General features: G+C 30.8%; 1 protein-coding gene and 1 long non-coding RNA gene across 5 annotated transcripts; one reads left to right on the top strand and one right to left on the bottom strand.

Moving 5' to 3' along the window:
• Positions 1-11,057: 11,057 nt before the first annotated feature.
• Positions 11,058-19,207, bottom strand: LOC121114888 (uncharacterized). 4 transcript variants are annotated; one of them, XR_011779369.1, is made up of 9 exons: positions 18,578-19,207; positions 18,284-18,521; positions 15,428-17,880; positions 15,147-15,370; positions 14,974-15,095; positions 12,953-13,669; positions 11,524-11,923; positions 11,221-11,438; positions 11,058-11,165 (listed from the first exon to the last, which is right to left on the bottom strand). XR_011779369.1 is itself a non-coding variant. In XM_040708998.2 (9 exons), exons 1-9 carry the CDS (start codon positions 18,845-18,847, stop codon positions 11,123-11,125), a joined length of 4,191 nt encoding a protein of 1,396 aa, XP_040564932.1. In that variant the 5' UTR covers positions 18,848-19,207; the 3' UTR covers positions 11,058-11,122. The 4 variants fall into 4 exon arrangements, 2 of the variants coding, with proteins under 2 accessions (XP_040564932.1, XP_040564933.1); XR_011779368.1 differs by having other exon boundaries at positions 12,953-13,610; XM_040708998.2 differs by having other exon boundaries at positions 12,953-13,175.
• Positions 19,208-19,291: 84 nt separating this feature from the next.
• Positions 19,292-23,410, top strand: LOC139904990 (uncharacterized). The gene is made up of 4 exons (XR_011779370.1): positions 19,292-20,382; positions 20,445-22,023; positions 22,102-22,621; positions 22,670-23,410. It is a non-coding gene; the product is annotated as an uncharacterized lncRNA (long non-coding RNA).
• The last annotated feature ends 382 nt before the right edge of the window (positions 23,411-23,792 follow it).

Genomic DNA, 23,792 nt, shown 5'->3' with positions numbered 1-23,792 from the left:
ACAAATTTGATGACGTTCATTAAGGGGCCTACAAAATCAAGTTTTATAACAATGAACCCCCTTTTTATTCATATCAAAGGTAAAAATTAGCAATTAAATTGGAAAGAATAACATATTTTTCTCTAATTATCCTACTTTTCTCATCCCTGCTCAATCCAAAAAAAATATATTAATTGTAGAAATCTAGCCCTTTTGGGGATTTTCACAGCATATTATTTTGATGTAATTCAAATATCACTGGTTATCATAGTCGTCATGTAGTATTCAATGAAAATTTTTAGTCCCTTCCATTCATGATTCCATTTGTAAGAGTTTTATTGGAAAATTCTGCATTTTATGTTGTAAAAATATCAACTTTGACCCCCAAAATGGAGTCTCCTTCAAATATGAAGTAATTTATGACGTTATTGATAAGGTCTTACAAGTCCCATAGAATAAAAAATACACAAAAAGGGTACTTTTTCATAAAATAATAAAAAAAAATTCATAATTCATATAGTGACAGAATATTCAACTAATTAAATTATTCAAAATCACTAAAAAATAACACCGCAGACACAGGAATTAGATTATTCTTCCTTTCCTAAGGCATACTCATTCACTTCTAGTTTGAATGTTGCAGCATAAACTCCTATATAATTATATTAAGCATAGCGTAGCCATTAAAAATTTTTACATATTCAAAAATAGGTAAGAGACAAAAAATACAAAACGTTTTTTCATTTGAGAGTTAACAAGTTTAAAATTTTTATATTTCTGTACGGTTACCATAAAGGATTAAACGGATATAAAACCTGTTGAGAATGAAATCGAGTGTCAAGGAATTCTAGAGACCTGGAATATCACAAAGAATTTTATTCCCACATGAGGGGAATATAAAAGAAGTGATTGGTTGGAAAAAAAGAGTCCGTCATTTTTACTCCATTCCTTCAAGAGGAGAAATACAGAAAAACAAACTAAGCTATATGCAAAATCATTCCATTACAGTGTACACTAAATGTTAAAGTGCACATAGTTATAGTACATCACTTCAAATAAAAAATGAATTTCTCCATCAAGATTAATATGGGGAAACCCGGGTGACAACGAACACTAGATTTGTTCAAAAACTATTTGATTTCAATTTTTTTTGATTAAGATCGAACTTGTCTATAGTACCATCAATCCTTCTATGTTTAATATTTTATACTGATGTATCAACCTGTTATTTGAAATTGAAAATATGCAATCGCATACTAATTAAATTGGCCAAATGTATGTTCGGCTGCAGCACGATTCAGGCCAAGGAGCAAGGACCACAAAGGCTATTGGAGCTGGGGGAAGTCACATCGAATGAATCAAAATGCAAGACCACTTACAACAACTTCACGAATTTTCATTTAAATGGATCAATAAAAGACCACGATATAAGTATTATATATTGCAGATAGTTTATATTTCCAATTCATCTGCAAAGACCTGCAGAACATATAGATACAGGGGGAACAACATGGATATATACATATGAGCCAGAAACAAAACAGCAATCGACTTTACGGGACCTCCAAGAGGAGTCATATCCAACATAGTTTATTGATTGTTTGCCCAAGATAAAAGGAGCCTGTTAATAGCATCAATCCCGTCAAAATACTAGAAAAATTTCATAAAACTTATCTTCACAAATATCAAACTTTAAATTGGAAAAAACAGATGGAGTCTACAACACGTAGTTTTTTCAAGGCCAGAAATATAAATATCAAACATGTATTATGATGTTTACATATTTATCAGTGTTGAGAATCGGTCCTAGATTGATTTTTTTTTTTTGGTTCAGTTTTTCCAAACCGAACCCCAACTCTAATAAATATATATATATTTTTTTTAGATAAATATCACATTGTCATTTTTATTGCAACTTTGAAGATGTTGAATCAACTTATATCTAAATTTAAGTTGGACTATTTTCCAAACAATGGCTATGTTTCCTGAACAACAAAATTTAAATTGAATTCAACAAATCAACGTTGTTCAGAACAAAAAATAAAAATCAAGAAAAGTTGTTAATGTATTAATTTACAACACAATTGTAATTTGATTAAACTGAAGTTTGTGATCTCAGACAGTGTTATTATAATCATAAATATCGTTCAGGAAGTTGTATTATTTTTTGCCACTTTGATTACAAGCTAATATAAGTAAACATCGTTTATGCCCTATTATTTGAGTGATTAAAAATTAAAAAGAAAGTTGCTTATTTTTTTTTTTTTTTTTTTTTTTTTTTTTTTTTGCTATTTCCAAAAAAAGTAACGTATTTTTAGGGAAACGAAGCATCATTTATAATTATACTAGGAAACTTTGTCCGAATATTCTACAACTGCCTAAAATTCGATGATAAATCAGTGGTTCCTAATAAAGATATACCTAGAGTTGTCGAAAATATTACCTAAATTGCGAGCTAGTTTTTTTGTTGCTGGCAATCGGAGCAGTGTTTTTTTTTTTTTTTTTTTTTTTCAGAGCTGTTATCATTCAAACGAAGGCACAACATCTAAGGAATCACGAGTGTGTGTGCTCATATCGTTGTAACTCCTGCCTATATCTTTGTTAGATGCAGAGTGGGATTTGTGTTTATTTCCTTACTCTAACAGCTGTTTGCAGCTAAGCTGCTCTTCTCTACAAACATTATTCAAATTGTCTAGATTACAATGTTAATTTTCGGTTTCTTTTTTTAGCATACCGGCAAGTCATATTTTATACTACTCTAGATGTATCCATGTATTCATTCATCTTCTATGTATAAAAACCATTCTTTTTCGTTTCACAACACTAAATAAATTATTGGGGGAGGATCCTTATGAGTTCTTTACCTCCTTCGAAAGAAAGGATATTATTTTCTCACCATACTTGTACTTATGTGTACGGGTACATTTGTAAGTTTTTTAATGAATACGTGAGGCTTTTTTCTGATGTATATAAACATAAACGGACGAAAAAATAGGATCATTATTTGGAATATATTGAAGCCTTAATACTATATGACCTCTTCCTCCATGGGAAGAAGGTTATATTTTGTAAGTATGAGTAAATATTCTATAAATACAATATAACATAAAAATATTTAGGAAGTAAAAAATTTGTTAATTCCACTGGATTTTTTTTTTTTTTTTGAAAATCATGACCCTTGTAGGTATTAGAGAAAATAACTGTTATTTGGATTTTTTTATATCCCATGTTTTTCTAAGAGTATTAAAAATATGTTTTTATATAGGCATTTGGTAATAAATATATTTGGACAAATCCATTAAATAATAAGGAATCACACCTTGGATCCTTGAATGGCTTAAATGACCAAATAAAGTATACATTAGAGTAGAGGATTTCAACAGGTAAACTCCGGTAATGTAACTACTTTTGAAGGTATTTTATAAATAAAAATAGGGTATTGAAATGAAAGATATTATGGAAATGTATGTATGAAATATCTTTGGTAATCGAATGTCATTGCTAGGGCTGTAAACCCTCAACATTTTTCCGCGTGCTAGTTGTTTTTGTTTTTTTGCTGTTGTTGGTGGCAATCTCAACAGTGTTTTGATTTTCTGAAGCTGTTAATGTTATATCACTGTACTATACTACGAGTGGGTGTGCTCATGAATGAAGGTGAGTAACAAAGTTATAAGTTTAAGTCCTTGTTGGACTTGCTAGATATGGAGTGAGATTTGTGCTTTTTAACTTAATCCCATAGGTACTTTTATGAAATGTCACCTAACATTCTTCTAAGGGTTGGGCTGTAGGGGCTGTATTAAAAGGTTTCTGCTTTTTACTGGAAAGGGCAGGATCAAAAAAAATTATGCGAAAATATGGGTAATTTTTTTTTAAAGATTTATTTTCTTTAAAAAAAAATCATTCTAGGAAATTATTCAGCAGAGTAAAAAAATTAATATTTAATTTTTTTTTTTAATATAAATTTTTGTAAATAACAATACACTTTTGAAAAAAAAATTCTAAAAAATTAATTTTACGTAAATACCTATGACTTTTTTTCCAAAAAATCTAAAATTTGAAATGTAATTTTTCAAATTTGTTACCAAAAAAATTAGTTATTTAAGAATAGCTGTGAGTTTTTGAAAAAAAATTATTTCCTGTGAATAGCATTTAATTTTTGATTTTTTTTTTTTAAATTTTATAAATGCAAATTTTTTTTCCGAAATAATTAACCTTTTGCAAAAAAAAATCAAAAAAAAAATAGTTTTTTTGTAAATAGCTGTGAATTTATTAAAAAAATCCAAGAAGCAAAAAATATATATATATATAATTCTACGGAGACGCTCGGAAGAAATTATTTTCTTGAACTCAGTGTGCTTAGGTTCGCGCCCAGTTGATTCATAGAGAAAGAAATATAGTTGATGTATATGTACTTCACACAATATTTCTAGGTTAGTTGAAGTAATTGTAATACAATAATGTTTACTTATACTTAATTAGTGCAACTTTATCTAACCAAAAGACGTCCTTGTAATTACTCTGATGTCGATCCTCAATTATATAATAAATTCAACTTATAACTCCCCAACAAATCCCCTTCAGCACACAGACTAATGATTACTTTATAGGTTTAGACTCGAGCTCGTACAGGAACTAATTACAGTATTTGCATGTAACTATACATAGTAATATCATGGATTTTTGTAAGCATTCCTGTCAGATAAATATTTAATCTTTTTCTTAAGATTTTTTAATTGCTTATATTTAACTACTTTCATTTCATGGTAGAAATCAACATGTAGGAACTGTTACACATAAAGCTAAAGGGCTTTCCAAGTGGCATGTGGTTATTGAACCCTTCAAAGTCATTCGATAATAAGAACAAAAAACTATTTAAGGAAAGATCATTTATTATTTTCGACCGAAAAAAGGTATATATTTTATTTGCGAAAAAAGTAACTTCATTCAATAGTAAGAATAAATAAGATGTCCGTCAAAAATTTGAAAAAAATATTCAACACCTCCTCAAAGAAAAGACATAGGTCCGCTCATGCGTACTTTTAAGTTTTTATATTAATTTTTGTAGCATCGTCATGTAGCCTCATCCGAAAATTTATATTCATATTTTTGAATGATGACAAATTTTAAACATTAATATAGAATGAAAATTTAATTATGTTACTAATATTAGTAATTATGATTAATATATATTTTACTTTATCCAACACGTTATTACTTTTATTATATCACGCAACCTTTCCGTAAAACCTGTGGAGAAAAGGCAAGATAGACTATAAGATGTTGCACAAAAACCAAAGTTTCAGCCATTTTGGAGGCGCAGTTGTTATTTATTTTGAATCTATTTTTCTCTTTCTTTTTTCGAGAAGGAGATGTTGAGAGATACAGTAAAGATCTCATCCTAGTGAACGAAGAAATTGTGTTCCCCAAATGAATTTATATATCTAGAGTTGTATAAAATATGATGTATACTAAAAAATACAACCAGAAATAAACATGGCAATCCTGACAATCGAAGAATGTTTTGGAAGATAGCCTTATCGCTGTCATGATGTTTCATTTGATTAGGTGCAAGCAGCTAGATGATGAAGAAAATAAAGTCAAATCTAGTAAATACATACATAGTCAAGAATTACTCCAATGTGGATCATCAAATCTACAGACTTCAACAAGGACATAAACTCTTAACTCCCCAACAAATCCTCAATGTAACTCTTCCTAATTCAGGTACTTTTGATTCATGTATTATTAGATGTTCTCTCTTTAAGAATAATTATAACAGCTAAAGAAAATAAAAACTCTGTTCAAGTTGCAACAATAAAAAGTATTGTGCTCGTCCAAGGTCATATTTTTACATCTCTATTTACATTTACCATATTTTACAACTATTTGTTCAACATCTAATATTGATTCACAATTATTTATATATATTTGTACATATATCGTGAAAGTTCAAATATAATTAGATGCAGAAGGGTGCAGCTAAGTCTGAAGAAATAATTACTTATACAGTAGAGATTCAAAAGGGATTAACAAATGACTTCACTTGAATGTACTAATACATATAATTCACCATAATATCATAGCCACTAATTATGTAAATCTTTACTAGTCAACATGAAAAAATGGATGAAAAATTCTTTTTATTTTGAGGCAGCTCTGGTTTGTTATTTGGCTAAAAGTCATACAATGAATAATTTTTATAAGTCATTTCAAGGTGACTTATTATTAATATATAGAGAGGAAAAGACAACGCCTTTCTTAAAAAAGACAAAGGCTTGAGCAGGCATGAATAGATAGGGATATTATGCTGGTTGTATGTAAATGTCAATTTTATTTTTTTTTATAAATAAAAAATGCCCAGATATGAACATATTTTTTTATTATTTCCATGACAACATTGAATCATATTTTTAAACAGATAACAATGCATTGATTAGTAGTACAAAGCTAGTGATGTCAGAAATAGTGAGTCCGAACCGCTTCTCGAACCACTAAACTGAAAAAAGAAGTGGGAATCTTCTTTTTTCAGTTTAGTGGTTCGAGAAGCGGTTCGGACTCACTATTTCTGACATCACTAGTTTTTCGAAATACGTAAGTTCACGAATTGCGAATTTGTACAGACAAGAAGAATAAAGCCTCAATATTCATCTAGTGTGTGCTCTCCTTCCTTCAGATCAACATACAAGACAAGACTTTGTAACTAATGATGAAAAATATTATCTGAATCATAAATTTACTAGCCCAGAATACAACAAATATTGTACCATTTTTTAGACTACTACATTTCTAGTATAGAGTTACTTTTGTTTTAAAATAAGGTAAGAATTCCAAGTACAAAAAGAAAGTAATACACTCTCTGTTTAACACAATTTATACTTAATAAAAAGTACAACTAAAAAATTGAACTCGTAGTATAACAATTGTTATTTTTGTTCCATAGAATGTAATTTATTTAATATTTATTGAAATTGAATTTTTTTTTTTTAAAGAAAAAGTTGATTTGGATTTATCAAATTTTGTACAGATATTTCCAAACTACTCTAAAATAAAGTCATAAAAAAAGTATCTAAATAATTATATAAAGTATCTTCTACGCGCTTTCAGGGTCGCCATTTTTAAATGAAATCCATAGAGCTATTAGAAATAGTTAAAGATTTATATCATTCTTCTGACCTATAAATAGTGATGTAAATCGTGTGTATTTTTTTAGTCAGCCCATTTTCTTTTTTTAATTATTATTTTGACAAATTATTTTTTAATTATCAGCTGTTTCATTATTATTTAACTCCTGAGTAGTAAACTTCCTTCCCTACTACATTCAATTATATTTAAAACGGGATTGAAAATCCGTGTGCAGTACATTTACACTTTTTTTGGAAATGTTGAGACGTCATAGACTTAAAATATGTATTTGGGTAAAAATATATGAATGACAAATTTTGAACAATTTAAAAAGAGCTTTAGAGGTCGCGCAACGAACTTAAAGTTTTGAAAATGAACGCATTCTTCGTAAAATTGTCTTCTTCTTTTATTATATTCCTACCATTAGCAGATATGATTAAAACTTTTTTATAATTTGTTTTACATAATGAAATAACCTTTATAAAATATTTATACTATTTTTTTCTTAAATTAGTGTTTCCGGATTTTAAACGGGATAGTCGTGAAGGAAATCTATTACTCAAAGCGTGTATTATGGATCTTTATTTTTTTTTAATTGAATGGCAATATTGATGAATATCTACTGAAAAAAATGAGCAATATTATCAGAGGGACTTTGAACCTTCATTAAAGTTTTCATAGAATATTAATAAATAACTATGTCATTGGTTGTCAGAGTACCTTTTCATATTATCCTGTTTTTCACATAACTATTTAATTTATGTGTCATGTTACAACTTAAAATATTAATAGAAGTTTAATTTAAACAAAAAATACTAAAGTAATTGCAGAATCGACAAGAAGTCAACCCAAAGATTTCTGGTTACTTGGACACGAAGAGACCAAAATAACTGGTGTAAAGTTACCTTCAGGAAGGCAGGTTTTGCTTTTTTTTTGTATCACCATACAACATTGACAAAAATCATTCATGATAGTGCTTCAAAAGTGATATTGGATGTTATTGTTTGCGGAAAAATTTGGAATTTCTGTTCCTCATACACCTCATGCTATTATACAACTCAAAAAGCTTCATTGTGAGTGACGTAAGCTTAAAAAGGATAAAAATCGTACATTTAAAACTCATCAATCGTATATTGAGAGTAAAATAGAGGATTTATTTGACATTGCACGTTGGGAACTTTGATAGACGACACTTATGTCCTGCAGGTTACCAATTAATACTAACATGCTCAACAATTTTACATCCCAAATATCGATGACCCCCTCCCCCTTCTCTCTCTCTCCATTTCTACTCACATAATTAATTAAAACCTGCAGTAATAATAATGTTCATTGACTTTGGTTATTAGTCCTTTAAACGTTATAATTTTTAGGGCAGATTTATTTTCAACTTTTTTTTCAATCACGTGAACAAGCTTAGAATGATCAAAGGTGAAAATCTACTTCTTCTTTTTAGTAAATTTAAAACTGATAAAGAGGAACTATTATTACTGTCCCTACACCAAATACACACATCTCATTATGTTTATATTGAAAGAAAAACTTTTATGTGTTTATTGGAGGGGAGCAAGAAATTTTTATTGAAGGCAAGCCTGAAATTTTTTGTGTAACCCTGGTGTAATTGTACATATATTAGCCACTCTTTCGTTGAGACAGATTTTTAATTAACTTTACCAACAAAAAGGGATTATTTGGGCATTAGTAAAGAAAAAAAAATATATTATCCGCAAGGTAGCAGGATTTTATTTTTTGGGAGGGGCTTGGCTTTTTTTTCACAACGAATGACTTTTTTTTTTAGAAAAGAGATCCTTAAATTGGTTTTTGGGGAAGTGCAAATTTTTTTCCATCTAAGTGATACAATCAATCCTCTCCAGCTCCTATCAATGTGACAGTTTGTAGCTTGTTATTTTTTAAAAGACCATAAGGGCTGCGAAAGATTGAGCAATTTACTACAGCTAACATAAGGGGTACGTTCAATGAAATGATGTCACATCTTAATAATATATTTAATGGACTCTTCTAAGAGCATGAGAACTTGAACTCAGAAAAGTATGTGCTATGGATACCAAAGGATCTCTGCGGGACTGCGATGGCAAGAATGATTTATTATATGCTTTGGAAGAGATCAATTTGTATGTGAATATGTATTTGTATTTTTATGAAGTAATACGGCGATAATTGTGTTCTCAGAAACCAAAAAGTGACTTGCTAACAATTTATTTTCCAATGCTGTTATCATTATTAGTGATGTAAACCGTGTATATTCATGAACTTTTTTTTTTCATTTTTTTTCGAATTTCTACTCTGAAGAATGAATTTTCTTTTCCTGACCAATAGAACAGACCCATTTCATTTTTTTGCATTTAAAATACTTTTAAGGGTATGAATTTAATTCAAATTTTATTAAGAAAATAACATATATGAAAAAAATTACTATAAAACCATTATTGCAAAATATAAAACTTTATCTGCATGCGTACAAAAATCACACTTCAGTGATCTTAAATAGTTGGAAACAAAGCCAAACGACAGAAACTATTTCGTGATTTGATTCTCGTATGGGCGGCCAAGTCCCTCTTTTGTGACTTATCTTTTAATTGTCCCTCCGACTCCATTCGCGGATGTTTTGCCATGACTAGTGGCGAAAAAATGTCACACAGCAGGGATATGAAAATCCACTATACCACAAAATTGAGCAGAATTTATGAAGAAGAGGTTAAGCATTGCAGAAATCCGAGCAGCTTCTTGAATTTATACCTGACAAGGATACATCCTTTAGACTTCGAAATGCAGCAACGCGACCAAGTCGAGAGCGAAATCAGTGGTATATGAGCACCCTACTCTGAAGAAATCGAAAACAAATAAAATCCAAACTCTGCAGTGTATATTTATATACCTTGAGCAAAATTTATAATTGAGTCCTTTCAAATAATATTTTTTTATTTTTGATAAATATTATGAATGATACAAATACATATATGACAAGATTGTGAATTATGAATAAGTTAGACGGTATAGAAAGAAAGAATTGCACAAAAATATATATTTTTAAAATAAAAAGACGGAATTTAATATTATGGCGATTCCAGTTATAGGCCTAAATGAAGGTAATCACATTGAGATACCACTCTAACTTTTTGATACTCATAAAGAGTATTATAAATTTTTTATATCTTGAAATAATTTTTTAATTGTATATTTTACACATATGACATTTTTTATAGAATATGAGTTAAAGTTCTTACTCTTTAAAGTATTATAATAAATAAAATAAAATAAATTGGTATATTTTAAACAGAGTTATGGCTTACTCAAGTTCCCAAAGTCTTTCGAAGGGCGCCAAGCTTTGAGGGACTCCCAAACAGGTCCTCGCGCCTTCATAAGTCTAAAATTTCACACATGTTGTTTCTTTGTTATGATAGACACCCTGACTAAAAATTATCAAAATCGGTGATGACCATGTCAAAAATGCTCTAAAAAGTTCCTTGACATAGAATAATACCCTATATGTTGTCGTAAAAAATCAAAATTTCGTGTTTTTAATTGGAAATTTGTCTTTTAATCATTAAATATAGGACTTTGAGGACGTATTAAGACGTTTGAGCATTTTGAAAACTGTCTCGAGAGTGGAAGCCTTCAAGGAGTCAACAGTGCTATGTGCACGTTGATTGGCTTGTCTATTACAGGCACGTGTCGGTTTTAGGAGGCCGAGAGTAAATATTTTGACATTAGTTAAACTCAAGTTTAAATTTTTATTCTAGTTTATTTGATTAAATTTTGATCATAAAAATTTGATCTTTATCTTTCTTTATTTTTAAATTGACCTTTATTTATATATATATATATATTTTTTTTTTTTTTTGGTAATTACAAAAGATCTGTATTGTATGTTTAATTAGGGGGGCAACTTTCCTCTTTTGGTCTTCTTTTACATCCTGAAAGTCAAACTCCACAAATAGCAATAAAAACTTTATTAAATTTCCAAACATATTATTTCTATGTATACATTACATAAATAAGGCTAAAAAGCACAGCAGTCACATAAATATTTCAAAACCCAACATCTGAAATAATAAAATATGTATAATTAATTGATTAATTATATAAGAACCTCCTTACTCAGAGCATATAATAGAAGAACAAGTTTTACAGCAAATAGAAGCCTCATTATTCTCGGACACTTGAAAAAAAGCATCACACTCACTCTTAGGACATGATTTTATTCCAGATGACAATAAATAATATTTTTGACACTTTTCATAAAAGATTTTTTTAACTGATTCACTAGAACTAATAGCACTTTTAATATCCATCACAGACAAAACTGTATCACATTTCTTCAAAAAAAAAAAAAAAAAAAAATGAAGTTAATATCATTTAAAGAAAGGCATTTGACAGATTTGTATTATTAAAACTACATACTTTGATTGGGCATTTGATAGGAATTTTAGAGGAAGTGACTAACATTTGTAAACATCCATGACAAACATTGTGTCCACATAATTGAAGACGAAAATTATTTTTTGCAGAGGGTGAAACTTCACAAATAATACATGAGTCATGGAAATACAATTCCTCAATGCAATTTACAGCAAATAAGTCATTCAATTCTTCATCCAAGGCACTTATGACATCATTTTGACCAGTTATTTGAATAACTTTATTTTCAAGACAAATTACAATGTTATAAACACCATCTCGAATACTCAGCCTCATTAAATTTGTTCCGTATTTTTTTATGAGTGTCGGTAAAACACCTTTGTGTCCATTTCTTCCATCAAAAGGTAAAGTCAGCGTTTTACCCTTTACTTCATCAAAATACCTATACAAAATTAACTCTTCATTTGATTGATTTTATTTACCCTTAAAATACCAGACAATTTACTACACGTGAAATCTTTTTATTCCTTAATTGCAAAATACGGGGTTTATTACAAGATCTCTTCCCTATCAAAGGATAATCCATCATAAGTCGATTATATATTTGGATTAACCGACTTATATACGAAGAAGAAGGAAATTCAAATATTAATTTTTTGGAAAACAAAATTCAAAAATCTACAACTGTTTGCAAAAAAATTAATTTTTGTAAAAAAATCCCCATAATTATAGTTCAAAGATTACATTTCTTGGAGAAACATTTCTAAAATCCATACATTTTCACAGAAAATTACATTATTTACCAAAAAATTGGGAAAATTAAATTTCAAATATGAAAGTTTTTGGAAAAAAATCATATCTTAAATTTTCTAGTGAAAAGAAAACATTCCTTAATTGGGGGAAGCAAATGATTACCCGGCGTTGTTTGGCCAAGTAGGAAGAGGGAAACCCATATAGATAAAATACATTGAGTGATGATACTGTGCAAGGGTAATAGAAATACAAGGTTAGACCATCATCGGGCTTACTAGAATTTTCAATCTGATGTATTGTTGAGACTGCTGGACAAAATAGGCAGATTTTGATCAATCATGCAACCCCTATAGTCTACGACGTCGCTATTACTGGAATTTTCAATTTAATGTATCGTACCGACTGCTGGGCAAGAAACCCCGATTTTGACAACACTTAGCATGACTTATGAGAGGCATCAATGCAAAGTTTCAGCTCCTATGCCCAACGGTGTGGTCAACCATAAAAGACACGAATACAAACTGTATTATATATATATATATACACAGATGATAATATTAGACTGAGGAAATAAGAAACCTGTGTTTCATTTAATATCTAGAACTACAAACAAAGTCACAAAATTATGGCAGATTCGGACCAATAGGACAAGCAAACACATTTAAAGAATGGGTCAAATGTTGGTATTTTAAGGGTTAAGTTTATTATAAATACTTACGATATTAAAGCTTTCTTTGCATGCTGCACTGACAATGATCCTCCAAAAATTGTAAAGCTAAGACAGGATGCATTTTTTTCTTTCACAATAGCAACATGATTTATATCTTCTAATTTTTTAATGTGTTCAAAATGATGGTTCATATCAAATGAGGAGCTGAACTTCTCCAGTATAACTTTAATCCCTATACGGTTACAGATTGTGAGATTATCATATTTGAGTCCTAATTAAAATGGCAAGTGTATGAACAGTGGCGGTTAGAGGGTGGAACTTCAGCTTGCCTTACGAAGAGGCACATTATATACGATTTACTCGTAAATATATCAAGTATATGCAGTTTAAATACATTAAAATGAAATGATGGCTTTCAATATATAAATGATAACTAAAATGACTGATGATCTAATAAAATAAATTAAAATGTGACGTAGATTATTAATACATATGCAGGGGTGTCTGCAAGATTACATATATATATATATATTCATTTTATTTTTTTGAGTGTGTGAGGCGGGTACTTGGTTTTTGAAATTTTTTTCTCCATTTCTCCACTGCATAATTTTCATTCCCTCCTTGAAGACACTCCTGATATGGGTCATTCTACGAGGAAACGAATTGGACTCAAGTTTGATAAGTGGTTTTATTGATAAATCTCTCACTACAATTAAATATTGGATTCTTAACTCAATCCAACTTTGAGGTCTTTAAGATGATGAACTTAGGATTTTGATGAATTTTTGATTTGTAGTATGTCGTATACCAAAGTAATGATATCCAAGTATAATACATAATTGAAAAGCAATTAAATAGATCAAAAAACTTATGTGACATTTTTTTAATATTATTATATTTTAATATATTGAAAAAGTTAATAACTACTTAAGTATTTGACATTAAATATTTTAAGAAAGTTGGTCCTCAATTTTTTTGAAATTTTAACCATCTAAAGATAAAACTATTTTAAATATTTTTTTGAATGTAGGGTTAATGTAATGGATTGATGGTGGCTTATAAAAACCATAACTTAATAAATATAGTAAAAAAGAAAGTAAGGATTCATCAAACATACTCTAATATAGTAAAATATAATCAAATTACAAAAAATACTATATATATATGAAATAAGGATTTTTATTTATCACACCATTACTCATTATTCCATGACTTTGCAACCAATACAATTTTTAAAAAGATTAAACAAAATCAAAATTCTGCCGAAAAAGCTTCAAATATGGTATTTAGTTCGTTCGAACACCTTCAAACTTGCTCAAAATACTATATTTATTGATTAAAATACAAAGATCCAACTAAAAACGTATATTTTGCCGTTTTTGAAAAAAATAAGGTATTTTTATAAGATTTTTCAAGATAAAGCATATTTCTTTACATAAAAGAATCAAAAAATAAATTATTAATGACATAATCCCAAAAATTTCAATTATTTATTATATATATCTATCAATGAAGTAATTTTACCAACTACAATCCCAAAAGCAAAGGATTTCATAACAACTTTTGATCAAATTTTCATGAGAAAGAGCTCAGATTTGGATTGAGTTAGAGGTATATAATTTCAAATTATGCATAATAATACATGGGTCAATGGATCATCTATATATACATACGTAGTGTACAATCTACAAATTATGGGCCACATGTTACTTTAATATCTAGAAAATTCTAAAATTATAACTATAAATGATTGACAATCTAATAATTTTAGATATAATACTACATTATCCTTATCATAATTTGTAATTACCTACCATAGATTATTAAAGCTACAAAGAAATATTCATCATTAAAAAAAAGGCTACGCACTTTTCTTTATAAAAAAGTAACTTTTTTTTTAACTCAATCTTTCAATCATCCTTACCCTTATCCAATTAGGTTTTAGGCCTAGTGCAATCTGTTTCGCATAGGACCCCTCAATTGCTAAGACCAACCCTAATTTTCTATAGGTAACAGCTCTACCCCCCGAAATTAGAGGAATGCCACTGATTATTATAAATATTTCAAACCTTGAATTGATTGAAGAAATTTTGTATTACTCAACAAACCGACGCTTGAAGAATGATTTGAAAAGTGAGTATCTAATACAGAAATGATTGTATCATCACCGCTATCACGAAAGAGCATGTTCCTGAAAATTTAAAAAATGTCAATTAAGTAGTGAATGTGTGTAAATATTAACCTTTCGTAAGCTTTGAATTGCATTTTTATTAAATGAACTGCCCGTGTAGGAATCACAAAAACTTGCTTTACACATAAAGTCGAAGACATATATTCCCCATTTTCTAATGATGCAAAATCCCTATTATTTTGGAATATCTTTTGACCAATATCATAAGAAGGAACGTTGACTCTAACATTCACACTTGAGCATTTCTTGCTAGGCATCGCCAAAACTCTTGCACCCTTTTAAGTAGAAACACTGATAAAAATTTAAGTAATTAACTTTTTTTAAAGACTTGCAATATTCATATCCAGGTCAATTTTTTTCTGAAATGCTTCCACCACTTCATCAGTAGAGCCATAACTTCTAAAATTAAAATTGATCCATACACTAGTTTGATTTGAGCTCGTTGAATTCCATATACATTTTAAAACATCTGAATAATGTTCAAGTACAAGAGATCTAGCTTGAATGCCTACTTGACTTTGTTTAAATGAAAAACATGGTTCATCTTTACGCTTTAAAAAATCAAAATCGATGCCATTGTTGGTCATTAATTCTTCAATTTGTTTAATGGGTAATTCTACTTTATCAGACTCATTTTTATGAACTATTTTGAAACTTGAATAAGATTTTGAATTAAAATGATAAATTCCAAGTCCTGAAGCACCAATCACAAGTAAATTTGATTTTTCATCCAATGGTATATTCATTTTTTCATTTAAAACCTCTTCTAAAGCAGTATTTAACAAGCTTTTTACGGAGGGTACGACAATAGATTCGTTTTCTGGATGGCACCATGTCGAAATAGATCCTTTTTCGAGTGATATATCTATTTCAAAAAAATTTGTGATTCCTCTTTCAGCAGAATTGATTGAGATTTTAATATTTAAATCATTTCTTAACTTTTTCAACTTATGGAACACATATTTCTTTAGAGTATAGGACCCCATCATTGAATATCCTTCATACTTTCTTACAGTCTTCAACTTAATATGATCGTTGATAAAAATATCGTCTTCATCCAACCATTCATTTTTCACCATGGACACGTGAAATATAAACTTTTGTGATGTTTTCAAAATTTTATCATAGCAAACATACTTCAAACTACTCTCCAAACAGTTAATACTACTACTGGGATGCAGTTTCATGACATCACCATTTATACTGTTGATATATCCTGCTTTTGGATGTCCAGCAAAAACAGCAATTGACTTCTTGAATGACGAATAAATTAAATTCAAAATATCATCATACTTAGCTTTACTGCAACCGAATTGTATTTCTTCTCCATTTCGACGAATTCGATGATGAAACTTAGTTTCAACAATTCTGACATTTTTACTAACAAATTTTAATGTATCATTCATTGTTCTATTACTGATCATATTTCTGAGAGCCCACTTGCCCCGATCTTTCTTGGGAACTTCATACCACAATTTAAAGGCATCAATCATTGTTATGAAATCTCCTTTACCATTACAAAATCTTAACTTTTTAAGTTTGGCTTCATCTAAGTCTTCACTACGATAAAATATACTATATCCTCTAGTGACAACCCCACATATGATCAAAACGTCTAATATCAAATCCTTATGCAAACTTAATGTGTTAACAATCAAATGAGCCAATTTGGGAATAACATTGAGTCTTGTCATTTTATGACCAATTTCAGTCATCAAGTAATTTTTATTAGTAGTACATTGAGTTTTTATGGCCCCGAGGGAAGAAAGTGAATCTATTCCAACAGAAATTGCTTCTTTTGATGGCGGATCAATGAAGTCAAAAGTTTCAGGATTAGAAAATCCAAGATGAAACAATGTGAGTAATGCTTGATCCATAGGCAAACACAATATTTCCGGTGAAGAAGAAGAAATGAAATTATCATAATCATTTTTAGTATAGAGTCTGTAGCAAGTTCCAGGTCCAGTCCTTCCAGCTCTTCCTTTTCTTTGAAGAGCAGAGCTTTGAGAAATTGAGGATAATGTCAATGCACCAACATTTCTAACCATGTCAAATGAAAACTCCTTATGTCGACCAGAATCAATCACACATGTTATATCTGGCAAAGTTACAGACGTTTCTGCAATATTGGTAGAAATTATCACTCTTTGTTCATTTTTTAAGACACCATCCTTGGAAAACAACTTTCGTTGGTCCTTTATCTCGACCTTACTATGAAGTGGATAAATTTTAACATCTCTATTAATGGAACGTAACTCTTCTTGAAGAATATCAACAGCCTCTTCAATTTCAGGTGGTGTCGCTAGAAAGGCTAAAATATCACCTAACTCTTCATTTTGAAGAATTTCCATTATTTTTGAAGTTGTTCGTGAAACGTAGTCCTTCGGCTGATTTGATAAAGGAGTATTATCATAAATAACTTGAACAGGGAATGTTTTTCCAGGAATAGAAATGCAATTTACTTTGACTTCAGAGCTTGAGAAATAATCATAAAATATCGACGGATCAATAGTAGCAGACATTATGAGAGTTTTAATATTTTTTTCCCGTAAATGATTGCACTTGTTCAATTTCTTCATAATCCCAAGTAAAAGATCTGTAGATAAAGTTCTCTCATGGGTTTCATCTATGATCACTACATCTATTCCCTTCAAGGAATTATCTTCTCGCCACCTTGATAAAAGGCCATTATTGGTTGTAAATATAATTTTTGACCGTCCAGGAATATAATTAGTATCCCAATTGTTGAAATCAAAAGCAACAATTGCTTCCTCTGGGTCCAAATCTAGGTTACGATTAAACAAAAAAATAGCATAGGCGTACAGGGGCCCCCACATAACGCAGTATCAAATAACATAAATTAAGCAAACTGCGGCTCTCTCATAGTGGGATGTACTCCTCTCATAACGTGTTTTCTTCTGTCAAAAACAATATTCAGACATATTTTTTTAATTTTGATGGGTTAGAAAATAATCTTCGTTGATTACGTACGTAAGTACTTTTATTGCCCTAAATATGCTGAAAAATCCATTAAAGGGTTTTCAAGAGTAGACTTTATTTTTTTTAAATATCCCATGTTACGGGGTTTGTACTAATATAGTCCCGGATTTCATATAAAACAGAATTTTCATGTTCTTAAAAAGTGCGTTATGGAAGGACCTTCTGTACGTGGTGGACAGATATTTTACCAAGACAAGTATTTGTGTACTCCATTAATCCATTTGCTGCTAATTTTCGTGGCTGACAACAATATATTACAATATCTTCATCATTTGTATGCAAAAATTGAGTTACGAGCGTCGATTTCCCAGAACCCGTTTCAGCAACAAGTATCGTTACGTCATTTTTTTCAATGGATTCTAAAATTGTACTCCTAAATCGGTAAATTGGTAGATGCTTCGAAAAAATATCAATTTCTAAATGTAACTAATAAAAGTAGACAATAGTCAAGAAATCATAAAAATCAAGTACAAGAAATGTACCTTTTTTTCCTTATTTGGGGGATTCAAAGACAAAATTTCAAGAATGCGAGATTGAAACTCTTCCATTTCAAATAGTTTCGTCCTCAACTTGGCTTGAAGAGCATTAATTGTGCCCAATTTCATCTCTTTCAATGATTTAGATAAAAAGTTCTTTTTCTTTTTCCCTGTGGCTTTAAGCTCCAAACTTAGCTTTTCAATACGATCTTCGATTTCTTTTCTATCCTCCATAAACTGAACTGACACATCGTTGAGTCTCTCCATAGGATCCATGATGAACACTGTTCCTAACTTAGTTATAGCTCCAACTCAAAGCAATCAGTTTAACTTGATTATTACAAGTTTTTCAGAAAATCCAAAGGATGTGCAGCAGACAGAAAATTTGTACACCTTTCTATTCCTATAGTATAATTTATATACAGATATGCTACTAGTGTTGGGTACGAACTTAATCAATTTAGTCCTGCTTATATTATATTTCAGTATTCCTAAAACTTATTTGGTCCTTGATAAAGTCACTACACTTAATTCTTTTCTTTTTTTTATCAGTGACTGACAGTCCGAAGGATAATATTTAAGGACTGACGCAACACTATTTCTTACCTCACTAAAAAAATAATGAGGAGATGACTCGAGGAAAAGGGGACTAACAACTTCTTTTTGAGTCACAAAACCTACAGACCCGAGTAGGTAGGACTTGGAATTCTTTTTGTCAGCAGAAAGAGGGAGGTTAGAAAAGTGATTAGTGAAGTGTTGAAAAGACATTTCATTCATGGTCGTTTGGATGGTTCCAAATCGAGCCATCCTTCCCGTTGATAGGAATATCCAATTTTCACGCCTTCTGATACTCTCTTCAATGTCAAGGTCTGTTTACAGGATCCTGACTCTTAAGGTGAAATCCCTTGATTGAACAAGTGTTTCCCTCGGTGGATCTCGTCTACTTTAAGTTAAGTGCCTCTTTATGATAAGATCTGTGATGTTGACTTCTGATCTCGTTAATTATCGTCCCTATACATAATTTGCCCCAGATCTTCTATGAAATGATCGTATACTTCTACATTTAAGAACTAAGGAACAGAGATACTTCTATTCACAGCTCTTTCTTTGAAATTATTAAAAGTCAACTCTCCTTCGTTTCCTACTTTAAGAAAAATATTCCATTAATAAGAGTCGTTCAGTGCCATGATGTATTGTATATAAATTAGAATGCAGAAATCACTCATCGCAATCAGATTTATATGAATCAATTCCATTTATAAATTGGACTTTGGGATATACGGTCTATTCAGATAATTATGTAACCTGGAAACTTCAATCTCACGCCCGATTTCTTTATTACTACTGAGTCCTTTTACAAATTGGAAAACAAGTGTAAGATAAAATGATAACATGATTCGTAAATATAATGCGCTTCTCTTTTTTTCTCGATATTTCGGTCTACAAAGCATATTCTATTCTGATATTACATTTAAATAGTTATTTGGAACTGGAGAGTTCCGCTGTCATATGGGATAATGACTTAAGTAATCTCCCGTATAAATCCCAAAGTACTCCACTCTATATGTACATGATTGAAATTATATTTACAAATGCATTAACAAATTCAGTTACGATCCATAAGTGTTGATAATGCCGGATGTGGCATTTGAATTTATTTATCAAGATCTCCTGAAGGGAGGTGACCACCAACTGTATTAACCAAAGGGGGAAAAGCCAACTTCCGAAAGGCATGTAGACCCTTTGTTCTTATGGACCAAGAACTTTTCTACAAGAAAGAGAATTATGACAAAACTGGAGAGAAAGTTGAAGTTAGTCAGACGAACTTTTTTCACCATAATACCGTTTCTTAATCAATCTCACATCACCCCAGGTTTGGTACGAGTTTTCTTTACAAAAGCTGAAGAGAAATGTGTAATTTGTTGTGTTTCCGAAGGTCTGGGAAACAGGATTGAAAGTCAAAGTATGAGTGGGCATCGGGGAGTAACGGCTATGACGAATATTTTAAACAGAAAATTTTATTGGCGCACAATGGACTCTGATATTAAAGAACATTGCAAGTTCTGTTGAATGTGTCAGAAAGTTAATAATAAGTGGAGGCAAGAGAAACCTCTATTACAGAATGTTCTTCCTCCAAAAGAAGTAATGCAACAGATAGGAGTAGATTTAGCATCACTTCCTGAATGTGACAAATATCGTTACTTTATACTGGTCATTGATTATTTTTCAAAATGGACTAAAGGAGAGCCTTTGAAAGATAAGACAGCGGTTTCAGTTGCAAGCTTTCTATTTAAACTAATTTGTCGTCACTCATGTGGGAAAATTCACATTAATGATCAAGGGAGAGAGTTTGTCAATTCTGTATCCACAGAGTTGTATCGACTTACAGGGATCCATGAACGACTAACAAGTGCTTACCACCCACAAGCTAACGGTCTGGTGGAGAGGCAGAATGCAGGGGTTAAGTATAAACTTCTTAAAGTTCTACAAGGAAAACCTGAAGGATGGTCGAGATGTCTTGACCCATTGTTATTTGCTCATCGTACAACTGTACATCGATCAACAAAGATGCCACTATTTTTTCTCGTGTATGGGAGACAGCCAATATTGCCTATATATTTTTCCAATCATTTAGATGGTAGTGACATGACTGATAACGATTCCAATTTTGCTTATCGAAACAACGAGGAAGAAATGAGTGAGCTTAATGAAGATGAAGTGACGAAAGTGAAGAAAATGATTATTAATATAAAGGAAAAAGCATTTGATACAGCATATAATAATATCAAGCTTCCACAGGCAACTCAAAAAACTAAATACGACCAACGATAAGGACTGACTGGTTCATACCTTTCTGAGGAACAGCAAGTTTTACTGAAAGACTGTACATAAAGGACAGGAAAGGTGGTAAAACAGTTTTACCTTTCATGGGCCTTATTTTATTTTAAAGATTTAAGACAACAAAGTTTGTACCCTGAAAAATAAAAAAGGAGAAATACTTCAGACAAAGCTAAACATTTCTAACTTAAAGCCATTTGCTTCTCCCAAAGAGGATGAAAACTTAGAGAGAAAAAAATGAAAAAGAGACAGCGTAAGATGATATACAAGTCGAGAAGATCGAAAACAGGACACTTTGCAATTACAACCCTGTCACTGCTTATTGGCAATATGAAAAAGCTGCTCAATTACAGCTAACTGATCAGAGCATTCATCGCCCAAGAAAAAAAAGGAGGTTTACTCATCAAACCTGCAACTCTTGAAAGGATGAATGGTGATAGCGATTGTTTCTTTCGTTACGTATTTTACACAAGCTCATTCAGGGTTAGATGGGCCAATGAAGCTGAACTTGTCTAGTCAATGTCAATTAAACCTAAAAACATTTCATTATTGAAAGGATGAATGGTGATGGCAATTGTTTCTTTCGTTACGTATTTTACACAAGCTCATTCAGGGTTAGATGGGTCAATGAAGGCTGAACTTGTCTAGTCTATGTCAATTAAACCTAAAAAATATTTCATCATTTTTTACAGGAGCATATCGTTCGCTATAACTGGGGCACAGTCATTGCATATCGAAATTAGACAGGCTATTGTTAGCCATATGATGACAAAAACAGAAAAATTAAAGAACCATGGAGAGAACGTTGAAGAACATCTTGGTAGAATGGCATTACCCAATGAATAGGCAACACATGTTGAGCTTTTTGCAGCCGCTTCTTTGCTTAACACAAATATAATGCTATGGTTGCAATCAGATGATTGGGCCTTGTTTGGTAAACACACCCTGAATCGTTCAGTTGGCCTAAGTGATTCAAATCATTGTGAAGAAGTTGTTATATATCTACGACATATACTTTTTTGGCAACTAAGCATACTTGTTTGGCCGCAGCAGATCTTGCTGGATAGGGAGAATAAGGACTTCGACTATATATTGGTTGCCATGTTCCAGTCTGACAGTATAAAGGGAAGATTCAGCTGGTATAGACCACTAGACGGAACTAATTATTATATTAGTGTTAGACAGATATTGGAGCCAGAAAAGAAAATCAGGGTAAAGTGTCTAGTAAAATTCAATTGTATGACTATCTTTGAGATTAAGGACGTGATGGCTGATGTAGACGAGAATAAAGTAAGTTGAAATACTTCCCATTGATTGGAAGCCTTCAGACCTAGAGAAAATGAGCAGCATTGGAGAAAGTAATGCATTGTATTTTATTTTGCTGGATACATCGCATTCTCTCTCAATAAGAAAACGAAGTGTTCATCATACAGATCTCTTTTTTGACTCTCCATTTAACACTGGCATAAGATTGATGGCTGAATCCGAAGAGGAACAAGTTAATTTGGTTAAGTTGATAAAAATTATAAGTAGAGGAGGGCTATCAACTCCAACCGATATCCTATTTCTTACTTGTCTTTACGCTCATTCTTTATTTAGCTTCCTCACCAACGTACAGGAAAGAAATGATTCACTTCTTAACACCTCGAATACAAGAGCTTCTTTTGTAATTACGTTTGGGGGAAATGCTGGATAGTTCTGATTCAGCTATTGAAGCTATGAATGCCATTGCTTGCGGTCAAGGTCACAAATGGAGTAGTTTGCACGGCAAGATTTTGCTAATTCTCTTCAATGTGATGGGCAAGAATTTGGTCAGTCAACTAAATGATGGGGTCCGTCAAGGGAGCAGAAAAAGGACTTCAAATCAGAATACAGCTAAGAATGTCAAGTCCTTTTCAAGAACTATTTCTAAGATTCAATCAGGCTCCACTTAATTATGTACATGTTAATGTATTACTTGAATTATCTTTTATTGTCTAATAAAACAATTACCCGTCCTAATCATATTAGTTATAAAAACTTCATATTCCTTTTTAAGACTGTCAGCCACTTTTTACAGTCAGGTACCCAAAGAGTAGAGATGTCCGTGCTTAAACCCTCCATCATTATTATTGAGAAGTATAGTTAGTAAACGATGAGGGGGAAAAGTAATAATTGAATGTTATGGCTGTTTGGACCGGTTGTTGAATAATAAAAAAAAAGTAATTAATTTATTATGAGTTCTATAAAAATATTAAAATTATTTATGAAATTCTATTGAAATAGATACTTAGCCTGATTGTTTCGCCATAGGCATGAGCCGCATGACATATAAAATACAATAAATATTTCGAATATTCCTAATCTAATTTCCTTAAACCCATGACAAAATATTGTATGTTAT

Source organism: Lepeophtheirus salmonis, chromosome 3, assembly GCF_016086655.4.
Source record: "Lepeophtheirus salmonis chromosome 3, UVic_Lsal_1.4, whole genome shotgun sequence".
Taxonomy (NCBI): domain Eukaryota; kingdom Metazoa; phylum Arthropoda; class Copepoda; order Siphonostomatoida; family Caligidae; genus Lepeophtheirus; species Lepeophtheirus salmonis.
This window is presented reverse-complemented; position numbering and strand designations above follow the sequence as displayed.